A 24,805-nucleotide genomic window follows, 5' to 3' on the forward strand; every position below is an offset into this window, starting at 1 on the left:
AGAATGAAATTTCTGTCCATTTTTCTCAGTTGTGAATTCTCTAGTAGATACTGATAAACTGATAGCAACACTTTTTCTCAAGTGAGGATAGAGAGTTCTGAGGTTGAGTTCTGAGGTTAAAGGAATGCCTGCATTTCTTAACGTAGCATAGCAACAGCCAGGTGAGGGTAGGTGCTAGAATTTACCTCCTTTCCACAAGAAAGGACAAATAAATTGACCAAATTCTCATCAGTTTTGAGGGCATTAAAGATATAGGAAATTAGATTAGTTGTAATCGAGCTGATGTTTCAGGTGAAGCTTCATTCACTTTCTTTCACATGTCCATGAATAGTTTGTTACTTGAATCCTGTCAATGGCAAATGGCAAACTGATCCTATCAATCTGAAACACAGGTCAGACGAAGATGTTCATCAGTATCACAGACTACACAAATGAAGTCTGTGTTTTGATCTTCTGTACTGCTGGCAAATATACTAGATATGAATGAGTGATTCTAGAGAAAAGGTGAAAAGGGGATTGTTTAGGAGGAGGATATAATTTTGGAGGAGGATATTGTGTCAGCATTTGGAGCCAGTGTATTTGGAGAAATACATTCTTTTACAGTGAAATTAATATGACCAATGTGAATTATTTAATTCTATTTTGTCTTCTTTCTTTAGACCTCAGGATACCCATGGACCAGAACTGATACTACCTGCCAGTATTGAATTCAGGGAAAGCTGTGAGTAAATTGCAGTTATAACAGCAACCTATTGAAATATTTTTTTTTAATGCAGTGTAGTATTTTAGTGCAACTGAGAACTTAAGGATAACTTGAGTAAACATTGAAAAGAGTAGTGGCTAAGCAGATGATAGTTAATTTGGGTATTGGAGCAGGCTCATGGGTGTCTAATTCCAGTTGCATTTCAACTCTTTATCTTCAGATAATCAGATTTAACTATGAAAAGCAATTCATCCAACTTTCTCAACAGTATGTAAAATTCGTTCTCTTCTGCACAGTTCTCCATGCCATGGATAATAGATTTCATCTTAGTCAAAATCCGTTTTATCTTAAATCCTTATTTAAATTTTCATTTAGAACTTATTTTTTGTTACTATGGTCCCCAGATTGTTATGGTCTCTTACAAGGTAGAAAAATAACCATATCAGAGGTTGTTCAGACTTAAGATACATGAAACTAAATGGATTTGTGAGCAAAATAGAATTTTTAAGTAGTATAAAATTCCGTGTAATGAGGGAGTTTTGTAGGAAGCTAAACATACATTTCTCTGATCTCTTGAAGATAAAAATTATCATCAAAGGGACAAGAAATAATAAATGTTTGCTGATGATCAGATTTTCTAGCTTTATACAGAAGTGTGTTGTTACTGTGCTTAAGTAACCACAGTGCATAGCAAGTAACTTTGGGTTCAGATTCCTGTAAATTACTTAACCTGTCCCCCTTGAAAAAGAAATCCTCTTTTTATTTCACTTTCTTGACATCTTTGGCTTATGACATGTTGTATTCCTCGTTTCTTTGTAGCTGAAGATGCCTTCTTATCTGCCATTATAAATTACACAAATAGCTCAACAGTTCATTTCAAGCTGTCACCTACGTATGTTTTGTATATGACTTGTCGGTATGTATTGTCAAGCCAGTACAGACCTGACATCACTCCTACTGAGCGTACTCACAAAGTTATTGCTATAGTCAACAAGATGGTGAATATGATGGAAGGAGTTATACAGGTGAGTTTCTCTGCAAAAACATGTCAAGGGAATTAAATACATTTTGGAGGTTATTCCCAACTATTATTAAGGGTCAGACCTGTCTTGATGGTTTATATGAAGGTTTACTTTTGTGTCAGGGAAGAGCATGAGTGGTTAGAAACTTCTGAGCTGTGTGGGAGGTTAGGGAAGGGCTGTTGACTCTGAAGATATGTTCTATGACAAGAAACAGAAGGTAAGATCTTTGCAAGTGTTTCTGGCTGTGAGCTCTTGGAAAACAAGTTGGATGTGCATATTAAAGAGTGTCATAGCAGTTGCTTGCACTAATTGATGCTTGACATCAACATATTAGAAGAAACAACTTTTTGAATATGTTACTTACACAAAAATGGTAATAACATTGGGCTTTTTCAAATAAGCTGACACAATTACCCTTTATAAAGGGAAATGGGAGTTCTCAAATGTTCCAACATCATCTATGTAGTCTGATGCTATTGTTATTACATGTGCAAGACTTCTGCAGAAGCACAAGGGAGTTCTGTTTTGTGTAGGAATGAAGGATGAGCTCCACTGAGTTGACTGTGAAATGAGACAATACCTTGTGATATGTAACTTGATAAAATATAGTGGTTATTTCTTGGAAAAGGAATGCTAATCCAGGTATCCTCAATCATTAATTATTGTAACTTCTTTGTCTGCATGTTTTTCCCAGAGGAAAAACTGAAATCTATTTCTGTATGTATTAAAACGCATATATTTGTTGCAAAAAGTACTGCCGTGGTAGCCTATATAGAGAGCAAGGACCCTGCTGTGCTTGGTGCTGTGCAAGCATAACAAAGGCATCAATCCTGCTTCAGAGAATTTATGACGCAAGTATTACGAAACACGTTGATGAAGGGAGAAGATGAAAGCGAACAGCATGGGAGTGACATTAAAGTTACAGCAAACCAAAGCTGTTTGGATTTTTTTTAAGATTTTGGCAAGACTTAGTGGAGTTTTCAGCAGGGAGAACTTTAATGATTAGGCAGTTCTCTGAACAGTTACAAAAGACTCCCACCTTTCATAAGAAAGAACTGGAGAAAATGCCAGTGTTGGCCACTGTACACTAAGAAAGGAAAGACTACCCTGTCATGTACGTTTTGAAACTGATGAGAGATTGCAAGGTGGTTTGAATCTGAAGTGCAGTAGTAGTACATTGCTTTGAGTCTTGATGCCACGGTATATTTGGTCAAATTGAATTGGTATCAGAAGTAAAACAGTCAAGTTCTGCTATTAAAAAGAAATATCTGACTGTGGAAAAGTGAATTTGTTAGTCAGAGGGGAGATTGTGGAAGTGGTAGAGAACACAAAATGCAGAGACCTTGAAGACAAGCAGTTCACTTGGGAACATGGGAAGTAAATAGTGAAAGGGTCAGCTTCAGATATAGTCTGAAAGTTCAGTGCTGAATCAAAGAAATTCACTTGGTTTATATAACTAGTATAAACTAGTAAAAATGAAACCAAAATGGCTTGAGGTGACAGGCATGGGTGTAGTGGGAAAGCATAGATAAGTTCTGTGTTCTTTGTGTTAAGGTGGGTAACTATGTAGCTGCTAAAAAGATACCAGAGAGGTGGCCTCAAACATCAGCTTGATTTGAAAGCAGATTGAAGCTAGAATATAGATCATGCTGTGAAAAGTCCAGCCTTGTGGTTGTTGCAAGGAAATGTATTTTATGATCCTCCTCATAGTGCTACAAAATTGTTAAAAGGAAGTGTTCCTTAGGACTTAATGAAAAAAACATTTCTGTAGCTTTGCAGCTCTGCAGTTGCAGTCTAATTTCCAACCTTAACATTTAAGGAAGACATCAGAGAGGAAGTGATTGCTGTATTTGTAAACCAATACGTAGTTGCAAGAAATAAACTGAAAGGAATTGGAGGTTGAAAAATTGGGAAGTAGTTCTTTCAAATGTCATGCTGAAGAAGCTGAAGGAAAGAGGGAAAAATTACAAGTGTGATGAAAGAGTAGAACTTTGGTGCATTTGAAAGTTAATGGGATGGGATTCTAAAGCTTGACCAGGAAAATGTCATTAGCCTGAACCTGCCTCAATGGACATGTAAACAGTAGAAGCTAAACTAAGTCAAATTACTTGATCTACGCTGTTGCATGTGTGATTATATTGATGACTGTCAGAGTTAAATTGCCACAATAATTTGCTGTTTCATAACAGCTTTTTAGGTACCTCAACTGTAAAACATGCCTACAGTGAAAGGCATCAGAGTGTGAAAGAGGGGAGGCAAGGGGAGAAAGCCACCCAAAAGCATAAGTGGAGGAAAGGTGCACACTCTTGTGCTATGGGAGTAAAATTGTTTTGCCTGCACATATCATAAGGAGACTTGGTAGCTTTCTGAAGTTACTCCAGAAGTACTTGCTAGCAAGTTAAGGCTCTGACTTTTTGCAGGCTTTGCATTAGCCTATGCAAGTATAGAAGACTTAGATCTCTTCAATTTCATCCTTGTCTTAAACTGTGAGAAGGCTCAGTGCTTTCAATAAAAATCAAGGAACAAAAACCTAATTCATATTAAAAAGCCTGTTTTTGGTAACCTAATTTCCCCCCCCCCCCAATAATTGTGACACTTCTGATTCTTCTCAAATGTTATCATTTATTTGTAGAAGGAACATCTCCTTTTGTTCTGTGCCAACATATCTTCAGTTAGTTCAGAGTGCCTTAGTTGGAAAGGAGGAAGAAACAAAAGCAGTGGCAGCTTTATTTTCTTTCGCGCTCTAACTAAAATGATAATAGCAATAGCAAATGACACCTCAAATTTTTGCATGTGACCTCATTGTGTTTCCAGGTGGGGGAGAGTGGTCAGATTAGAAAGCCAAAAATAATGAAATAGGAGCTTAGTTTTCAACAAGCAGGAAAACACATTTGGTGGGTTTTTTTGTTTAATTCAGCATAGTTTCTATGTACAAGCGTTTATGAACCTTAGCCTGGTATTTCATTTGACTCTCCTTTGTTGTTTAAAACAAACAGTCTTTCTTTTCTTTAATTGAAAAGTCATTAAATTATTAAACCTGTCCTAAGTGTTTTATGGTTTTGGTTGATTTTGTGTTCTTTTTGATTTTATTTTTTTTTCTTGTGGGGATTTGCTGTCCCCTTTTGTGTTTGTTTGTACATCGTCTTCATTGCGGCAGTGTGGGCAAATAGTTCCTTGGATCTGTTACTCAGACGACTAGTTTACCCCATTGCCTGCAAAAGCTTCTGAGAGGTTTCTGTGCTGCACTGAGCTTGCAATAACCAACTATTCTGGGATGTCAAGTAGCGCAGGACATTCCTTGAATTAATTCTCAAGCAGGCACTTCAGTTTTTAGCTGTTGTGCTACTGCTCCTGTGAAAACAATTGGTTTTTTAAAAGGGGCTCAGCTGCATCATAGCTACTGATTAATGCATCTGTGTATAACTGTGAACATAAGTGTTGTACCTTCATATTTAGTGTTTGATTTCTAAAGCTATCATGATTGTTCACAAGTTTCTTTCTTCTATTCTGTTTGATTTCCTTCGTCCGTTTTTCTCCAGGAGGTAGACCAGGTTGATCAGGTAGGATATATTGCTGGGAACTGATCCTAGCTATGTTGGCTTAGCTCAGTTTCTCATGCTGCTTCCATATCAAAATACAATACTCAAACAGCTGGACTTGAGCAGTTCATAACACTCATTCAGCAGCTGGAACATGCAGTACTAAAATCCTTTTTTGACTTTGCAACTTTTACGGCATTCCATAATTTCTGCTTAACGCACTTCAATGTGGATATGAAATGACCAAAGTTCTTTTTCTTCCCTCTATTTTCTTTTTTTTGTTGTTTGTGGTTCCTATTCTTTGGATTTCATCTGAGGTTGCCTGGCCTGGCATTTGTGGTCGGGAGATGGTGAGATAGATCAGTACTTGATACTGAGTTACCTGGTATTGGAGCCAGTGAGCCCAGTATTGGAAGCGGCAGTGGGCAGTAGTGAATCTGCGCTTAAAAGTGCACAGATTACCAGATACTGCATTCTGCTAAGCTCTTAGCATAACATAACTAGATGCTTCTGTCGTGGCTTTATTGGTATGGCTACTGGCAATTCAACAGTATTTCATATGTTCAGTGAACATGTTAAAATTGACCTTACTAGTTGCAGCAATTGCAATATTACGTACAAAGATTTTGCAAATATCTGGTATCTGGGATATGTTTGGTGAAATGGAGAAAGGTACTGGTCTATCTTTTGGAGCCTTTTTAAGCTGCTGTGCTTTATCAGAAGACTGTTTCCCTGTATTATTTTTTGTTTCTTTCTACTTACAGAAACAGAAGAATATTGCTGGGGCACTTGCCTTTTGGATGGCAAATGCATCTGAATTACTGAATTTCATAAAGCAAGATAGAGATCTTAGCCGAATTACTGTGGATGCACAAGATGTTTTGGCACACTTGGTTCAAATGGCATTCAAGTAAGGCTGTCAGGCTTCTGTTTTGTTTAATGTAGTTTGTGCTTCTGTGGCTTTTAGGGGAAAAAAAAAGTTGCCGAAAAGAAATTGCCAAATTTCAAATACAGCAATAACATCCTTTGAGTAATGTTGAATGTCTGAGAAAAAGGCTTAAAGGCTACACACTTGTTTAGACAGATACTTTGTTTTGTGAATATGGATCACTGAGCTATGAAGGAGTTCCATCTGTCAGTTGAGGCTGCCAATGAAAATTCCAGGGAAATGTTACTGTAAATTTAGTTTGTGTTTGTTGCTTTCTCTTAATCTGATTTTTTTTTTATGGTGGTGAAGAAAGGTTATTTTTGTTGTTTATGTATATTTATAAGTCTCTGAAGTAATGAACCTTGTTCTCTTTGAGGGTTTCTGAGTATAATATACTAAAATAATTTACATAAGTAGCAATTTGCACACTGATTTGTTGCAGTTTTTTCTTAAAAATATAAGCCCAGGTTTTGACTTAAAATCAGTCTCTGCTTGTTAGCTCAGGCAGTTACAGTACTGATTCCCAATGAAGTATCCAGTGGGAAGGAAGTTCTCTGAGAGTCCTTGAACAAAGATAACAAGTCAAGTGAGTGCAATGCTAATCAACAAGAAAGGCTTAACTTTTGTTCATATTTTGATTTGTGGTTTTTTTCCACAAGCCATTATTGAACAAGTATTTCTCAGCAAATTTGTCTGAAACTAACGTTTAGACAAGTGACTTATACCCAGCCTTCCCCAACTTGTCTGTTTTAATATCTTGATACTTCATGTAATTACACAGAATATAATCTTCTTTTTATATGTACTATTGCAGAATTGGAGGACCTAACCATGGTTTAAATGTTCAGCTTTAAGGGAGGGCTATACTTTTTTAAAGAGCAGTTCTGTCAAATGGTAATGTAGCATGTGAAACCTTTTCATTGTTTTCTCTGATTTTGAAAAGTATCAGAGATTGATCAAAACACTTTGTACTCCCACAGAAATAAGAAAAAGATATATATTGGTGAATTATGGATAAACAAGGTGTAATAAGTAGCTAATCTGACAGTCTTTGAATTTTTATAGCACCTTTCAATTCTTACAGCACCTTCACCAGTAACTTAATGAAGCTATAGCTTTTTGCTACAAGTCAGTGTTTTGAATTGGTATGTTGAAACAAGAACTCTTGGCTACTTAGATTTGCTTGGTAGTTCTTAAAGACAGAGTATTGCTGTGGGTAGGAAGAAATGGCACTGTATTCTTTCCCTCTAAATGATGGGCAGGCTAGATGTGAAAGGGTATCTCCAAATTTTAGGTGTGTGTGAATTAACCCTTAAACACTGTAACATGGCAGAATACAAATGGATATATTAAACTTTTGGGGAACTATGGAATGCATATTTAGAAGACAAAAAGCACAACAGAAATATTAAAAGAAATAAATATGCTGTGGTAATGTTATTTGATAGTATGCTGATTTGAGGCTATTTGGAATATTTTCATGGGAGAAATGAAATTGTTGGTTGTAAAAAGAAAATAATGGTGAACTCTGTATCATTCCCTGGCTTGCTGAAAGGGATAAAAAAAACCAAAAAGTGAACAATTTATCTGACTCTGATCTGGGACACTGGATATATTCACTTCCTCACTCCACTCCAATATCTCTCTGCTAATCTTGACTAACACATAACAGTGTACAATTTGCTGGTGGTTTTATTTGTCTGTCTGGGAAAAGAAATGGAGAAAGAGAAAGGTAGTTTTCAGCCCCTTCTGGGCAGTTTTAACTTGTCCAGGAGAGAATTTGGATTTCTGTGTTATTTCTAATGTGTATATAATTGTAAATACTTGTAAATATATTGTGTATATATGCTTGTAAATTTTGCTTTGCTATGAATATTGCTTCATCTTACTTCCAGGCCATGAGAGCTAGTCTGGTAAATTTCAATAGTGGTGGTGTTAGGAAGTTCCTAACCCTCCACAGATAATAACAACTAGCATGTACCAGAGTTGGTTGAAATTACCATGGTTTGTATTTTCTAGCAATTGAGGATATTTAATGACAAATGTTATCAGTTGAACGGGGCAGATGTAGAAAGACATTAAATGTTCTCCATTACATACACGATTACAGTTTAACTCAGTTTTAGTTTCCACTCTTAACACCAGATGTGTACATGAATTAGCAGGAATGGTGTTAAAGGCAATAATAATTAGAAGAGAAAGAATACTAAAACAGGCTTTTCACATTTTGTTTCATTTTCATAGTTAAAGGTAAGATAAACATAAGAATTTAACAACTGTTTGCATAACCCTCTAGGGCCATTTCAGGACCTATTAAACATTGGCTTAATAGGAAAATTCCAGTGGATACTCTTGGTAGAGTTTAAAATGGAGAAGAGTGTATTTCTGTTTGGAAAATAGATCTCTTTTCTTTAGAAGCATTCATGATGAAGGCATGCAGGATTTAAAAACATGATTTTTTTCTCTATCACTCCTTTCCAGGTACCTGGTTCATTGTCTGCAGTCAGAGCTCAACAACTACATGCCAGCATTCCTTGATGATCCAGAGGAAAATAATCCTCAGAGACCTAAAATAGGTTTGATTATTTGATCTTTTGTCTTCTAAACCGTACTATTAATAAGTAACAGAGTTTTTTCTTAACAGCCATGCAACATTTACAAGTTACCCTGACCTTCTAGAATTGTTTGAGTCAGTTTTGTATGAACGATAACAAAGGACAGCAGTGGCATTCAGATTATCTGTATTTGGTCTAAAAATTGTGGAATAACTTAGTTTGCAGTGGAACATCAGGACATCATCTAATCCAGTGTCTTGATTGAGACCAATGCAACTGGATCAGGTTGTTCAAAGATGAGTTTTGAATATACTCATGAATGGTGGTGCCACATCTTTGAGCAACTTGCTTCTGTGTTTCACCACAATCATAGTGAAAATACATTTCATAGATCTAGTTGGAATTTTGCATGTTGCAGTTTTTGTATTGGTTTGTTCTGTGCAGTCACTGGGCACCTTTGACAGGAATCTTTCTATGAATGCTCACGTTCACCTGACTTGGCTGTTCCTGTTTTTTAATGACCTAAACCAGTTGTACATTGCAGTATGTGAATGAGATTTGTTTCTTGTTTTATCTTTGTAGATGATGTGCTGCATACATTGACTGGAGCTATGTCCTTGTTGCGACGATGTAGAGTGAATGCTGCTCTGACTATACAGCTCTTCTCCCAGCTGTTTCATTTTATCAACATGTGGCTTTTTAATAGATTAGTTACAGCCCCTGATTCAGGGTTATGTTCACATTATTGGGGTGCTATTGTTCGTCAGCAGTTGGGTCACATTGAAGCCTGGGCAGAAAAACAGGGTTTAGAACTGGCTGCTGATTGCCACCTGAGCAGAATAGTGCAGGTGAGTGTGAGTGTTTTTGGTTAACATTTCTCACATCATTGTATGTTCTAAGAGTATTTTTATATTCTGATGACCAGAGAACAGCATGTGGATAACAGCAGTTTGTGTGAATTAGTCCTGGAACACTGAGGTAGCTTGGAAAGACACAAAACATTTCCAATAATATTAATATTTAAGTTGCAAATAAAATTAATGGTTAGCATCTTTAGACAATGTCATGTTATAGGATCTAGCTATAACTATTCTGGACAGAGACAAGAAGTGTAGCTGAAGAATGGAAATGCCTCATTTGTGATAGGTGTAGTATTTGTCTTAGAGGTACATGAGACAGATTTAGTGTTTGTTCTGGGGGTGTTTATGTTGCTTATTTTACAAATGTGGCTTCTTGCTTTTATCTTTTCCAGTTCAAGTCACACTCGGAAATAAGGCTTAAGGCTTCATTCTGGTTTGGATTACTTTCCAATGATGTTTTTATTTTCCCCTCATTTAGGCAACCACCTTGCTTACCATGGACAAATACTCACATGCAGATGTTCCAAATATTAACAGTACTTGCTTTAAGCTGAATTCTCTGCAGCTACAAGCTTTGCTGCAGAATTATCACTGTGCTCCAGATGAACCGCTCATCCCAACAGTAAGTCTCTCCTATCACTTACTGTGCTATGTTAACATACCTTAGGAATACAGGCTTACAGTAAAAACACTGACTGAAAATAGCTAGCTCGTTGTTTGTTGATTTGGAGCTGTTATGAGATGAATCAGAATCTGCTCTTTTACCATGACAAATATAGGTAGTATCAGCCTGTCCACCAGCTTTGGTGGGTGTACTTCACTGAAACTCAAGCAGGATATTGCCAAAAAACTCTGTTACACCAAGTTGTGGAAAGGTAGCACTGCGTATTGAACATACTTGCAGAGGTGTCACTGCACTTTATACCATTTGTGGATGAAATCCAGTATGATGGTAGAAGGGTGGTGCGCAGAGCACTCCCAAAAGCTGGTTCTGTGTGTAACCAGAAGAAACAACGATTCATAATTTGAAGAAATCAAGTGAAAGAAGCACAAACACTAAGCTTTTTTACACGTGGGCTGTAAAAATCCATGCATCTTGGATCCTATCATACAAGCAGTGGGCAGATTTTCCTTTTATGGGCAGACTGATATATGGCACATTATCTGTAGGAACATATATAAAGTTGTTTGTAGAACTCTTTATATTGGTACTTAAGACATAACTGACTATTCTGAGTTTTATCCACGGGAAAGTCAGAGGAGGTTTTGTGTTCCTTGCAGAATACGTTAAAAAATGTAAAAACGTAAACCCAAAAATTGCCTAATCACAAAAAATCTTATAAAGCTAGGTGAAGATAATCTAATATTTATCTAACTGAATGTATTGTCTGCAAAATCCACTTTTTCAACAGATGCAAATACATCTGTTCATTAAATAAAAGATACTAATACAACACCTCTAGAGGTGTTAAGGGAGTCCTGTAGCTTGGATATATTTTTGTATTAATGGCTGCCAAACCAAAAAGTACTGCTAAAGAACATAGCTTGCATTTCCTGTCGACTGTGATGCAGATAGAGTTCCAAAGTTGTTGTTTGTTTGCTACTATTACCATTTATTATTGTGGGACCTCTGAAGAAAGCGTGCTGTATTTGACAGGTGTTCCTTGTGTCAGAGGGAGGGTTATAGTATGGCTGGTTCATACTTTTGCTGTGGTGTTTGAGACTTCTGTTGTAAAAAAAAAATTACATGCTCAAACCCTGACATACTGCTGCCAAAATGGAAAATTTTCAAGACTAGGAATTTGTTCAGAAGAATACAAATTAATTTACTTCTATATATGTTGCTTTTATGTAATTGTTTTAAAAACTAGTGCCTTTTATGGTAATAAAGCCCTTCTTGAAGGGCGCTTCTAAAGACAGGCTGGATCTGTCTGACTTCCCTCTGGAAATCTGCAGAAACTGAACATTCAGATGAGAGCATTTACATGGTCTTGTTTCAACTGTGTTCTGCTATGTGTTTCAGTAATAAAATTGTTGTATCAGGCAATTACAGAATCTGAGTTGTATGTTAGATGCATGAGGTGAGATTAAGACCACGGTGTTAAACTGGGAGCGAAGTAGAAGCTGTAGGAAGAGACCAGAAATGACATCTCAATCTTTGGTAAAGCAAATCCTTGTATTAAAGGAATCCATATATAATATTTCTACCAGCTTCAGACAAATTCTATCTTATGGCCAGCAAAATGACAGTTCTCTTCCAGGAAGAATGAAGGTTAACTGTAGGTAAAGTTACTTTTAAGTATTGGTGCTACATGCTTGTTCATATGTAGTGGTAAATCAAACCCGGGTTAATTACTTGGTTCCTAAGTTAGAGCGTGGGTGATTTCCTGATTCCCAAGGCAAGGCATGCAACTTGGAAGAGACTGAGGGTTCAGAGAATTACTATTTGCATCTTTTTTTAAATGTTGCCTATAACTTATTGCACTTAACATCTGAATACTTCTATACTAAAAGTGGGGCCACCCTAAGGCACATAAAATAACCAGAAAAATGGAGAAATGCTTGGAAGAGAGGGAGAGGAGCTTTCCCACTCTGCACTTTGAGTAATTTGGGATGAGTAGAAGAATGCAGAAACACTAAGTAATGTTTGGACCTTCATTTCTTATGATGATGTTAGGAATTATATATTTTTTTAACTTCTGAATTGGTTTTCTCAGTACATCCAATGTGGTAAAAGATACCCTACTGAAATATTGGAGATCTCTCGAATATGTAGAAGAGAGACTACTTTGTGCAGCACGCAACCACAGGTGGTGATATAGTGAAAAATACTGTGCTTTTATAGAGCTTTTTGTGTTACCAAGCAGAACAGTTGTGTGACAAATGAAGAGCTAAAAAGTTCCCTGGTACACTTCAAGCGATCCTGTTCATGTTGTGTGCTTCTACTGCATTGTTTGAAAATCAGGTGTAAGAGATCAAACCAAGCAATACAGTGTGCTGGCTGAAGTTTTATATCTCATAATTTATTTTCCAAATACATTTTTCTTGCAGTCTCATTGTTTTCTTAATGGTATTTTCCTTAATAAAAGTTATCCCTTGGTAGTAACAATATCTTTCTGCCTTCTGTTCAGGAATTGATAGAGAATGTAGTAACTGTTGCAGAAAATACGGCTGATGAACTTGCGCGTAGCGATGGCCGAGAAGTCCAGCTGGAAGAGGATCCTGACTTACAGCTACCTTTTCTTTTACCAGAAGATGGCTATTCCTGTGATGTTGTCAGAAATGTTCCAAGTGGTTTACAAGAATTTTTAGATCCACTCTGTCAGAGAGGTTAGTTCTTCCCTTGTTTTACCACGTTGATGCTTTTTTGTTGGTTTGGTGGTGGTCGGATGTTCTTGTTTGGTTGCTTGGTTTGGGAGGGTTTTTTTGGTTTAGTCAACACAGAGTGCAAAATATACTTAAACCACTTTCTTCATGTATGTTTCAATCTTTTTGTATTATGTTTTTCAAGTGTTTGCTTTTGCAACCCATAAATAGTATGCAGGACTTTTTAATTGTTACTTTCTCTCTGCCTCTTTCATGCACTTTTAAGGTTCTAATTAAGCAGTTCTGTTACTAGTACCCACTGGAATTTTGTTTTGCCTTTGCTCCAGAGGTTTTGGTTTTGGTTTTTTTTGATGCTAGAGCAGCAAAAATTTACATGAGTATAGATTTTTGTAATACATCAATAATTTCACAGTGAACTTAATTTTAAAGCTAACATGAATTAAATGGTTGATAAATGTTTTTTTAACTCATTAGCTGTTTCCTTATAACTTTAAAAATCCATAAGCTTGAAAGAATTCTTTTAATGTCCATCAACATATTATTTTATGACTTGGGTGTTTGTAGGCCAACAAACTTAACATGATTAGAGAGCTCCTGTGGTTGAACCAAAGTGACCTAAACTTGAGACAGTAAAACAGAGGGCCTTTCATAACATTTGTAGTAAATGAACAAGTTGTGATCCTGAAATTTATTAGGAACTTTTTTATTACATGATTTTAAGAATCATTTTATGCCTAAAAAGCAGTTGTTTAAAGATTTTTACAGGAGTATTGTGATAAGTAGGGCAGCAAAGGAGCCTCTCAGCAAAACAGACTTTTATTTCCTAGATATCCCTTAAATTATGCCTGGCACCTAGTTTGCAGCAGATCAGTGCAAACTGAATTGCTGAAAGATGGTCCTTTGGAAGAGAAGACTATCATGATGAAGTGTAGATTTTCACTGTGCCTGAATTAAGACACAATGTTTGATATAGCTCAACTGCTCTGGCTCTCGTTTTTGTAAAAAATAAATTAGGTATCACTTCATTAACAAAACAATTAAAAACTCCAAACAGACAAACAACTTCTAACTGCATAGTTGCATTAAAAAAGTAAAGCTTTCATCTCTGTCAAATCTATGCTGAGACCGATCAGGTAAACTCTGCATAGCAGAGTGGTCTGTCTTACTCAAACTTCTGGTGGCTTGGATTCTAAATATTGATTTGGTGTTTTGTAGCTCTTGAGTCTGGTTTGTACAAGCAGTATTTTGCCACTAAAGTGTTTTCTGCAATCTTGTAGTGTTCTTTATATGCATGTATTTCTCCAAAGAGCAGCTACAGAACTTGTAGTATCCTGTAGATACCATAAAATTGTAGTGGAGCACATCATGGCATTTAAGATGCAGAATTCAGCATACAATGAAAAGATAAGGACTGGTAGAGGGTATTTCCTTGTGGCAAGTTATTTCATTAATCCTTTATTTAAAATTAACACCATAACTATGTTGATGTTATTTTCCCATTTAGGTTTTTGTAGGCTAACACCTCATCCACGGTCACCAGGCACGTGGACAATATACTTTGAAGGTGCAGACTATGAAAGTCACATGTCACATGAGAATGCTGACCTAGTAAGTATTGAGTCAGTGAATAATTCAAAAGACTGTTATCTTGGAAAGTTGGGGTGTTCTGTGTGAGGAGTTTTAATGCTGAAGAATGTACTTCATCATTAAGCAGGTAGCTCATCAGTTGTTTAATGAATTTAAAGAACTACTTTCAGATTTTTGTTAAGTCAGGGTTGTTACAGGCTGTAGCTGATTCTCACATAAGCAGACTTGGACTGTTGTTTTCCCCCACCCTGCCAGTAACAGAGACAAAAATATACACAGACATGCGTCTATAAATTACTTGTACTATGAATGGAGCTGCAGGCCCCTTTTATGAACTAGCAGCTCCCAATTGGTCATTTAGCTATGTTGTAATCTGGGGTTATTTTCTTTTTGTCTTATTTTTTCTGCTGTTCTTTTTTTCCCTCTAGTTTTTTTATGAGTGCTGTGGTTGTATTTTGAGTTAGTTTTGTTCGTGGGTTTGGGGTTTTTTTTTGTTTTGGTTGGTTGGGTTTGTTGTTTTGTTTTTATCATATGTGATAACCAAGACTATCAAAAGTTTTATAGCATAAGAGAAATTGCCTCATATTTCTAATTAGTATTTCAATGAAATCAGGGAGGCCAATGAGGAACTAGAATTACTTTTCTGAAGGCCTGCTATGAAAAATACTTGTCCCTCATTCTTCAGCACTTGAAAGCTTCTTGTACTATTTTGAGAAGCTGACATTAGTTGAAAGGCATTATGCAACCTTGATGCAAAGACGTAATGAATGTGTTTACAGAAGAGCACATCTTCTACATCTCTATGGTTGATATAACAGAGCCCAGTCTTGAAACTAAACTAGACTCTGTAGACTTGGTATTTTGGTAAATGGCCGTTTGATGGAGGAAGATATAGCAGAGGCATTCTTGGAACGTGATGCTTGCCCTTCTCCCTTTGTTGCTCTGAAGAAATGCATTTTCTAGACCTAGTGGAAACAAAAATAACTTGAAGTTTATTTGCTGTTCTTCATACTAAGAAAAAGCTAAACCAGTTTTCCTTAAAAAGGCTTGATAAAGAAATGCAGGATGAATGGATGTAACTACTCCTTTGGTCATCCGTGGGGATGAAAACAATGTAAGACTGTTCAAATAGTCACATCTAACATATGTACGTTAATGTGCTAAACTTGAGTGTTGTAAAAGTCTTCAGTCTTGGTGTCTAAGCAATACTCTAGATGCTGGTTCAGGAACTGCCTCTTGGTGCAACATGTCTACATAGTTTAAATACTGTGTAACTGTTCTATCCTGGTGAGGTTTCAGGGGTGGTTTTTATTTGTTTGATTCATTTTTATATTTTGAATTTTTAACCCAAGCCAAAACTATTGTCACTGTCATGCTTCTTTTGGTAGTCTGAGGATTTGCCCAGAATAGGCAATGCAAGGCTGTAAGTCTGCTTTTGAAATTAACAGGTCTCTTAACATCTTTGCAGATTTACTGTCTTCTAGATGTAGCACTAAAATCTGAGGTCCACTTAGATCACCCTCACCTTTCTCATTGAGCCTACTGAGTCCGAAAATAAGTTTTCATTAAAATTGCTACAGTTTTATACAGCTGTTACTCTTCAAATTGTGACTTAGAGAAGGAGAAGCAATGAATAGAATTAAACTTCAGCAGTGTTCATAACATGGATTTAGTATGTGATAATGTGAATCCATATTAATCATAGAATCAACCAGGCTGGAAGAGACCTCAAAGATCCAGTCCAACCTAGCACCCAACCCTGTTGTCAACTAGATCATAGCACTAAATGCCTCATCCAGTCTTTTCCAATCAAGTACTGGTGATTTAACATGTAGTACCAGACTTGAGGTTTAGGATGTGAGATCTGCTGCTGCACTAATAATTTAGTTTTGATTGTAGATGAACTATTTCACATGGGAATATTCTTAGCCTGGCAGTGAATATAAATTCTTGTCTTATTTTTTTTTCCTTTTTTTTCCTTTACCTTTCCCTGTTTGACAGGCTCAACCTTTGAGGAAAGAACCTGAAATTATCACTGTAACACTAAAAAAACAAAATGGAATGGGCCTGAGCATTGTTGCTGCCAAGGTACGGAAGTCAGTTTAAGTGTAACTGAAATAAAAGCTTGCTCTTTCTTTTTTTTCTTTTAATCAGCCTACTGTGGAAAATGTTAATGGAAAAGTTCTATTTCCCTTAAATTTGTCATGTGCATCATGTTGATCATAGTTTTATTCTGGTTGGTAAATGTTTCTTTAAAATACACAGGTGTAAACAACACAAGAACAAGTATAACGTGGATGTAATTATGGCGTTTAAGTGAAAAAAAAAAAAGGCACTGTGATGAAATAGAATTAAGAAATAAGGCTTATTTAGCACTTCTACTGAAAAGTAGGAGATGTATCTAGGAAAGAAAAGTGGTAAAGAATATCAGGATTTTAAAATTTTGTTGACCAAAGTCAAATACATTAAGATTTATATAATTTCTGCTTTAAATTTTGTCGACCACAATCAAATACATTAAGATTTATATAATTTCTGCTATTAAGACAAAACCTTATCTTTTGTACACTGTGCAGATGCATGTATGACTTAGTTTTGCTTCTTTATAGTACAGAGCTACAGCTTCTTGCTCTAACTTGACAGAATTGCAGGTGTATGCTACTCTTAGTAGCAGTAGAATGTATAGAATGCACATACAACTCCAGCCACCAGATGGAGGACTCTACTAAGTTGGTTGGTTTTGCTTTATTAACTAGGTCACATAGCAGACATAACCTTTAAGTTTTAAGCTTCTTATAAATTGTGCAACTGTGATATCCAACAGTTCTTGTAATTATGTGCTGTACAACAGACAGAACAAGTTTTTCCTTCACTCTGTAGTACATGGAACTTCAGAATGCACAAGTCATTCTTGGCACTTAGTATGTGGGCTGAAAACATTATTTTACTACTTCTAAGTTATTTCAAGTAGTCACCTCTAAATGCCACTATTTTTGTTTCTACACCTTTGGTCATTTTACAGTCTATTCTTTAAATTAGCATCTTGGATGGTTATCAGCTTTTCAACTACTTATTTCCAGCACCTGTAAAAGAATATCAAGTGTCAGGTTTATATTGCTAATGGTCATTAGTTATTGAGGCAACTATTCAGGATCTGAAAAAAGTAACTCAGTATTCTGCTCTTAATTTTGTGTAGTTGGTTAATAATTTGGGAAGCAACTGCTAGATCTTGAGATACACCAGATTAAATATGCGTCAGACTTCTGACTGCCATCTGCATTTCTACTGAATGTTTCCAAATGTGCAGTGGATATGATTTTTTTTTTTCACTTTTAACTTTGAAATCTGATTTCTCACATAAAGAGAAACAGGATATAGCAAGAGGTAAAATTTCTCTTTGTTGGAGCTGACCATCTTTTACATAGTGTTTTAACAACTGATGCTCTAAATTTCCATTAGCAATATGTATCAGTGTTACTGGACAGTGTGCAAGCTTGATTTTTACAAGTTTACTTAGTCTATCTCACAATTTCTTTAACATATCAGTGATGGAAGCAGCACAGTTGCAGAAATACTGTTTCATGCAGTGACTGCATTTCATCTTGCTACTGTGTCCATGACATAATGTTGGAATTCTGATTTTTAAAATGGTTGTCTTGAATTTTAGTCTGGAATAAGCAAGAGACTGTTCTTTATTTTAGCTTCAGCATATGCAGAATAGAAACTTTTGTTTAATTTCAAGTCAGCAGAGTATTCACTAGATAGATAGAAGTAATCATCTTGCTTCAAAACTGTTGAAAGAAGTTGCTGTAGTAGTTAAGTAGGATTATTTTTAAGGCGTTACTTCAAGGAGTTTGAGGTTGCTTATTGTAAGTAAGTAATAGCATGTTTTTCCCATAATAGGCTTCTTAAAAACAAACAGGCAACTGAGTAGAAATAATACAGAGGCATTAATTTTCTCAATCTGGCCAAAACAGAACACATTAGAGAATTGAATGAGTATGATGAGAAGCTTGCGGTAGTGGGTGGATTTTTTTCTATGTATTCCTATTTTGTTGACTGTTATTTTTTCTGACATGTCTCAAATCATGTATGTTTTATCAATGTAAACAACTAAACTTCATGGTTTTCCCTTTGGATGAGGAGTATGGAGGAAGTCCAGTGGACTATTTGTTAAAAGTTCCCAACTATTAACTGGATGTAATAGCTGAAATAAGAGGGAGAGGCAAGTGTGAGAACAGATTAGTGGTTTTCTAACTTTTTTTAATAGTAAAAGGCTGGCTGGCTATCAAATGTTCCTGAGAATGTACCTTATAGCTGAATAAAGTAAAATTGTGGTCATTTTCAGAAATAATCAGTTGTTGCTTCCTTGCACAGGATCCCAGTTTCATTCATGACTCAATTACATTTATTGAACTACTGGTTTCTCTGGTCCTTCCAAAGTGCTGTAATGAAATAAAATGCAGCAGCTGGTCAACAGGTGGCCCTGCTCTAACCAATGGAAGACAACCCTAAATCTGTTCAGCTTTGGCTAGGGAAACAGTTGGCTTTTTCCTATGATGTGACAAATAGTTGCTCTCAGTATTGTGCTATGAGAATGCCTTTGCATATCAGTGCTGACTTGCCTTGCTTGTTAAGTCTTAATGCACTCCTCATACTCGTCACTGGTTTTGGGTGAAGTTTGTTAAAACGTAGGTTGATGATATTCTGGAGAGGGATTAAATGGCCAAACTCAGATCATGAGTTAATTCCTTCTGACTGCTTTTCTTTTTTCTACCCACTCCAAAAAATACAGGCTTTCCTAGTAATCTGTGCTTATCTGTGAGGAAACATCTCAACATTTATAATTTGATGATTCTTTGAGGTTTTTTTTGGTTTGCAGAGGTTTGTAGATAAATAATCTGTGCCAATTAAGAGTTTTGAAGGGGAAATTAGATACCATGCCTTACATAACCCTTCCACAACAAATGTTGATTACCAAGTAATTGTCACACCTCTGCTACAGTCAAAAAACTGACTTGAGTCAAAGCTAAGGGTATAGAAGCAGAGAAGCATTGTAGCTTGCACTGAAATGCTCTGCACCTGTTTGTTCTTACTGTAAATAGTTTCTGTTTCTGGTAGTAGGTGATTGCAAACACACATTAATGTAAAGAAAAAAAACACCAAAAAAACTGAAGGTGAGTCAAGGACTATATACAAGAGTTAGGTCAGTTGGGAAACCTCCTATTTGATTCTCTTTTCACTTAATGACAGGTATCACAGTATCATCAGGGTTGGAAGAGACCTCACAGATCATCAAGTCCAACCCATGATCATCAAGTCCAACCCTTAAATATTTAAGTAAAATATTTAAGTGCAGTACTTCTAATTAAATAAAAGATGGGTAGCTGTGAGACAGGGGTTTTAAAAGTCTGCCAGGTGTGTCAGAGCAGAAATGCTGTGTATCACATAGTGCACCTCACTGTGCTGGAAGGGTGTGTTCAGAAGTAGGACAGCCCCTTTCAGCAACCATGTAGTAAACATGTACGCTATAAGGATACATACGAGAGAAAACAAGTTTAGTTATGAAACAACTGTTAGCTGCCAGATTACTGTAAACAGTGTTGTGTGTGTTTGGGTTTTGTTGTGTTTTGTTTTGAAGTTACTGAACAGCATTTCTTAAACTTAATACCTTACACAGATGTTGATTTAAAGCTAAATTGTGTAGCTTCAGATGATCTCCAGAAAGGTAACTTGCACTACCTGCAGAAGGGTAGAACACGTTGTCTTGGCGATGATATTCCTGTAACTTTCTTAGCAGTAGCTTTGGTAATAGGCATATGGAAATGTGGTTGGTAGGAGTGGTCAGGCATCAGGAACAGCATTGCTTTTTGAGGTTGTGTGCAGATTTTGGTGATTGTAACCCTGAAAGACGTTTCGATGTTAAAAGCTGTCTGACTCCCAACCACGTTGCGGTTAGGTCTTTATGGAATCCAGATGATTGGGAAGCAGCCTGCACATGCAGTGTACTTGAAAAATACATCGCTTTTTTTGGGGCTTTCACATGTGACTTCTCAGCCATCTGTGGGCCGGCACATTACTTCCTGTTTAATTTGGAGTGTGTTTTTGCTTCTCTACAAGAAGGCTCCTCTTTTTTTTTTTTTTCTTTTTTTCTTTTTTTTTGTTCCCTAGCAGGTTTTGAAGTTTAATAAAGTCTCTAAAGGAAATGGAAGTCAGAACAGCATAGCTGATTACGTAAGAGTCTGAATATTGTATTGGTTATAGCTGATGTTGATAAATGCTGCACTGTGTCATAGCATCCAGCTCCGAGTTATCTTGATGGGTATCTTGGAGAATCCGGCAGACTAGAGCGGTGGTTGCTGTTGAGGGCTGAAAGAGAAGTGGAGAATTGTTTTTTTTCTTTCAAGGATCTGTAGTCCCGGAGATCAAAATGTGGTTTTCTGTTGTTGGAAGAACAGAATCAGTGGTAAGTCTGTTCAGGTTTCTGTTGGGATTGTTTTTCTCTGAAGTTTTAAATACTATCCCTGTACTTTTTCCTGCTCTCTTGCTTGTTTAAACCTGCCAGTAGTTACTTGTTCATGTAGCAACAATGTAATGCAGCATGCAGTTAAATATAGACAGATGTTAGTAGCTAACTTTCTAAAATCTAGAAGGAAAAATATTAACTCATTTTTTAGCTTGTACTTCATTTGCACTTCTCAAATTTGTGGAAGTGACTATTAATACTGAAAGTTTCAGGTGTGATAACCACTGTTTTACTGTGGCAGAGCATGAATAGCATGACCTGTAATCTGTTTACTTGTCATAATAGTTGGCTTTAATCCAGATGACTTTAAAAGTATGTTTTCCCCTTAAAGCCTTAGGAGAATAGCTAAAATTTAAATTCCAAACAGTGCACAGAAGATTTTAATACTTGGGTAGACCCTTCTGAAAAAAAAAACAACATGCAAATATGTTGTTGCAGTTAGGATATCTTGTGTTCAGCACATTCCCAGGGTAGGGACATTTGAATTCTGTTTAGATTGTTGCTGCACACAAGAAAGGATTCCTCTGTTCTACAAGAACGATAGAGCAGAATTTGTTGCTTAATCGTCACATGCTGGTTTTATTCATCACTGTGTTATGATTTAGGTCTTTAATGTGTGGCACACTTCTGTTTCTTACTTGGTCACCTTTTATTAGTGTAACAGAAAATGTTATGTTAAAATATGTACAAGCACCTTAAAATACATATATATGCCCTTGCTTGCATATAACTCAGAGTGTATTTATTTTCTAGAGTTTTTAAACAAATTATCAGATGAAATATTTTTTTTAGTGCTTGCTAAAATAGGATGAGATGGTAGTAAGATGCTTCTTTTTTAGTGGAAGTGTTTAAATCAAGGAATGTGACAGTTCATCAAGAAATACTCTGGGGAAGAGAGTTGACTTAAAAACAAGTGTGTTGCATCTTAACTGTAAATAATTTGTATTATTTGGCAACATCGCTTGTTCATTCTAAGTTACTTTAGTTACTCATTGCTCATCACTTCAACAGACAATTTAAGGTGTTAAATTTAAGGAGGATTGCAGACTACCAGGAATATCAGTTTCAGTTTGATATTTTTCTGAAAGTCTCTTGTACAAATACCTTGTAGGTATTTTTAAATCTTTTGAAATACTTTTTTCCTATTCCCCCCCCCAAAAAAAAGAGAATTACATTTAAAATTTTTAATACTAGTAGCATAGTAGACAAATTTGATTAATCTGCATTTGCAAATATAAACCCTTAATAGGATGGGTTTTACTTTTTTTTTTCAACTGTGTGTTAGCTCTTTTCATTCCCATCTTAAGATGATTTAAGATTTCAGATACCTCAGTATCTGAAGTCTGTTTACTTGAGCTTTCCGTGTATTTAAGGATTTTTATCATTTTTAACCTTTTCTCTCAACATCAACTAATTGAAGTGTTTGAGTAAGAAGATTTAGAAGTTGGTTTGGTTAGGATTTTTACTGTTCAATACTAATTCACATCAGCAGACTGAACTACTGGTGTTACCTTAACAGATTTTTTTTTATGAGGAACTTAAACTAAAAGTGTAGCTTTTAATTGTCATTTCCAGCACAGATTTCTGAATCTCACAGGAATAGAGCATGTATGTTGCCAGTTTAGTATTCATTGTGAAGAAATAAGTAGTTATATTTTAGCAATTTGCTTGTTTCTTGCTGATTCATTGCTTCCAGTGGGAGTTTTGGTTAAACCTTTGGTGCCTTGTAGACGTTCTATAAAACTCTATTAATGCTTCCATATGCTGTGTAAAAACTAAAGCTTATGCCAGCCTAGCATTTTTCTTCTCGCTAGCTGTGAGATCACAACTCAGCTCAAGTAGAGTGGGTTTTATCTTTTTTATATGCTTTTATTACGATGAATATTGCAAACAGATAATTTGTATTTAATGCTGTCTGGAGCAAAGTGGGATTTAAAATGCAGGTGCCAGTTCTTCCTTGCACTTATAAACAAGCCTACAAAAGCCTTAGCTAGAATTCGTCTGCCAGGTTTCATTCAATTCTAACTTCCAAATGATTTCCAAAATCCTATATAGATACATGTTAATACAGCATTTTAACTTTTTTGCTCTGGTTAATGGAAGACTTCAAAAGTTAACAAATTCTGTGTAGGCTTTTTACCTGTATAAAGACTATAAACTGGAGTAGAAATCTAGGTGATTAATAGTACGTGATAATGTATGCAGTGCTACTGCAGGCAGTGGTATGCATCTGAAACTGCAGAACAGCTTTACATGGAAGATTGTACTGTGGCAGTTTTTCAGTTGTAATTTCCCTTCAGCTAAAGATCCAAGAGCCATTTCTTTGAGAAAGTGCTAAGATGCAGGGTGAGTTTTTTCCAAAACAGATTGCCCAGTATGTTTTGCCTGTGAAGTCCTATCCACAGACCTAATTAAGCTGAAGCACTGATTTCAGAGTTGCCTTAACAAGGAAAAGCATCATGAAATCTGCAATACAGCTTCTATAGGTTGGTACATGGCTGAATGGCACTTAATGCATCGCTGCTCATAGAGGATGTATACTAAAAAGTTACCTTGTGTTTGAGGACATATTGCTCCAGTGATATATTTCCCTTGAGCTCCAGAGAACATTTTTTTTCCTTTTGAAACACAAGAGAGACAGAATCAAACAGGTTTGCGTATTTAACTTTTTTTAGTTGAGTTTTTTGCATTATAGAATCACAAAATTGTTTTGGTTGGAAAAAACCTCTAAGATCTTCGAGTTCAGCTGTCAACCCAACATGACCACAGCCATTAAACCATGCCCTGTAGTGTCATGCCTATGTGCATTTGTAGAATACCATACAAATGATGTTAGTTGCAGCATTTATAGTAATAAGAGGCTTCCTTTCCAGAAAGGTGAAGAAAGACTAATGAATAAACTTTACTTAGTCTTTCACAAATGTCCTATATGAAGCATTTTTCCTTTACTTACCACTTTTCCTGTTTCGTGGAAGGAAGTTGTGTACTTGATTCCAGTCTCACAATAAGGCTTTAGGCCAATTGCTTTAGCTAGTTCATTTAGTTTCTTTCAGAAGCACTCAGTTCCCAGATTGTGGAAGAAATCACATTGTTATACATTTTATATACTTCTGTCAAGCACAGAAGTCACTGCAGCTGTTTGTATTAGCATGTCTGCTTTTCATGTTTATGTAATTGCCTTATTAATGTTTCTGAATGCCATAATTTTGGGTAAGGTTTTTGTTTGAATTTTGGGTTTTTTTTATAAATACAACTACGTAAGCATAAGACTATAGTACTTTTTATTAATGCCATTTCAGGAAGACCATTTAAGAACTTTCTGGATTCTTTGGTCTTTGATCTCCTGGGAGAAGCATGCTTTAGGAAGATTGAGAGCATTTTCACTTGCTTTGTGTTCAAGTCAATTTTGATTGCTAACATTTGTTTATAAAAATGTGACTGGTAACCCCATTCCATTAAAGAGAACAACATTCTTCAGTCTTTTCACTTTACTCCTTTTGAAGCTATTTCTAGCTTCAAATAGAGCTTTTGGATTCACTGGATGTAAAGCTTTGAGGTTGCTGGACATTTCAGAGGTCCATGATACTGTGCTACTTGTTCTCTAGTTTTTTTTTTCCCACCCGAATAGTGAGACACTTCATTTTTTTACCTACCTTCTGACCCAGTGCAACTTATAACTAGAATGGAATTGTTTGTAAATGTTAAATGTTTGATGCTTCTGAAAAATGTTGCTTCTCACCAAAGTTTAAATCTCTACT

At 36.1% G+C, this 24,805-nt stretch overlaps 1 protein-coding gene across 22 annotated transcripts in view; it reads left to right on the plus strand.

The window, feature by feature from the left end:
- AFDN (afadin, adherens junction formation factor) overlaps nt 1-24,805 on the plus strand; it is a 129,455-nt gene that overhangs the window by 62,816 nt on the left and 41,834 nt on the right. For 15 of the 22 annotated variants that reach the window (XR_010305559.1, XM_064158420.1, XM_064158423.1 and 12 more), the window contains 10 exons: nt 660-721; nt 1,523-1,728; nt 5,265-5,285; nt 6,029-6,174; nt 8,674-8,768; nt 9,330-9,595; nt 10,086-10,229; nt 12,739-12,937; nt 14,439-14,542; nt 16,523-16,609. Coding sequence is in view for 21 of the 22 variants with exons in the window: in XM_064158420.1 (XP_064014490.1) it covers nt 660-721; nt 1,523-1,728; nt 5,265-5,285; nt 6,029-6,174; nt 8,674-8,768; nt 9,330-9,595; nt 10,086-10,229; nt 12,739-12,937; nt 14,439-14,542; nt 16,523-16,609 (1,330 nt within the window). In the remaining variant the exon portion in view is untranslated. The remainder of the gene's footprint in view (nt 1-659; nt 722-1,522; nt 1,729-5,264; nt 5,286-6,028; nt 6,175-8,673; nt 8,769-9,329; nt 9,596-10,085; nt 10,230-12,738; nt 12,938-14,438; nt 14,543-16,522; nt 16,610-24,805) is intronic. The other 7 variants (XM_064158427.1, XM_064158432.1, XM_064158434.1 and 4 more) reach the window with 1 other exon arrangement.

The sequence above is a fragment of the Pogoniulus pusillus genome, chromosome 18, assembly GCF_015220805.1.
Source record: "Pogoniulus pusillus isolate bPogPus1 chromosome 18, bPogPus1.pri, whole genome shotgun sequence".
Lineage (NCBI taxonomy): Eukaryota > Metazoa > Chordata > Aves > Piciformes > Lybiidae > Pogoniulus > Pogoniulus pusillus.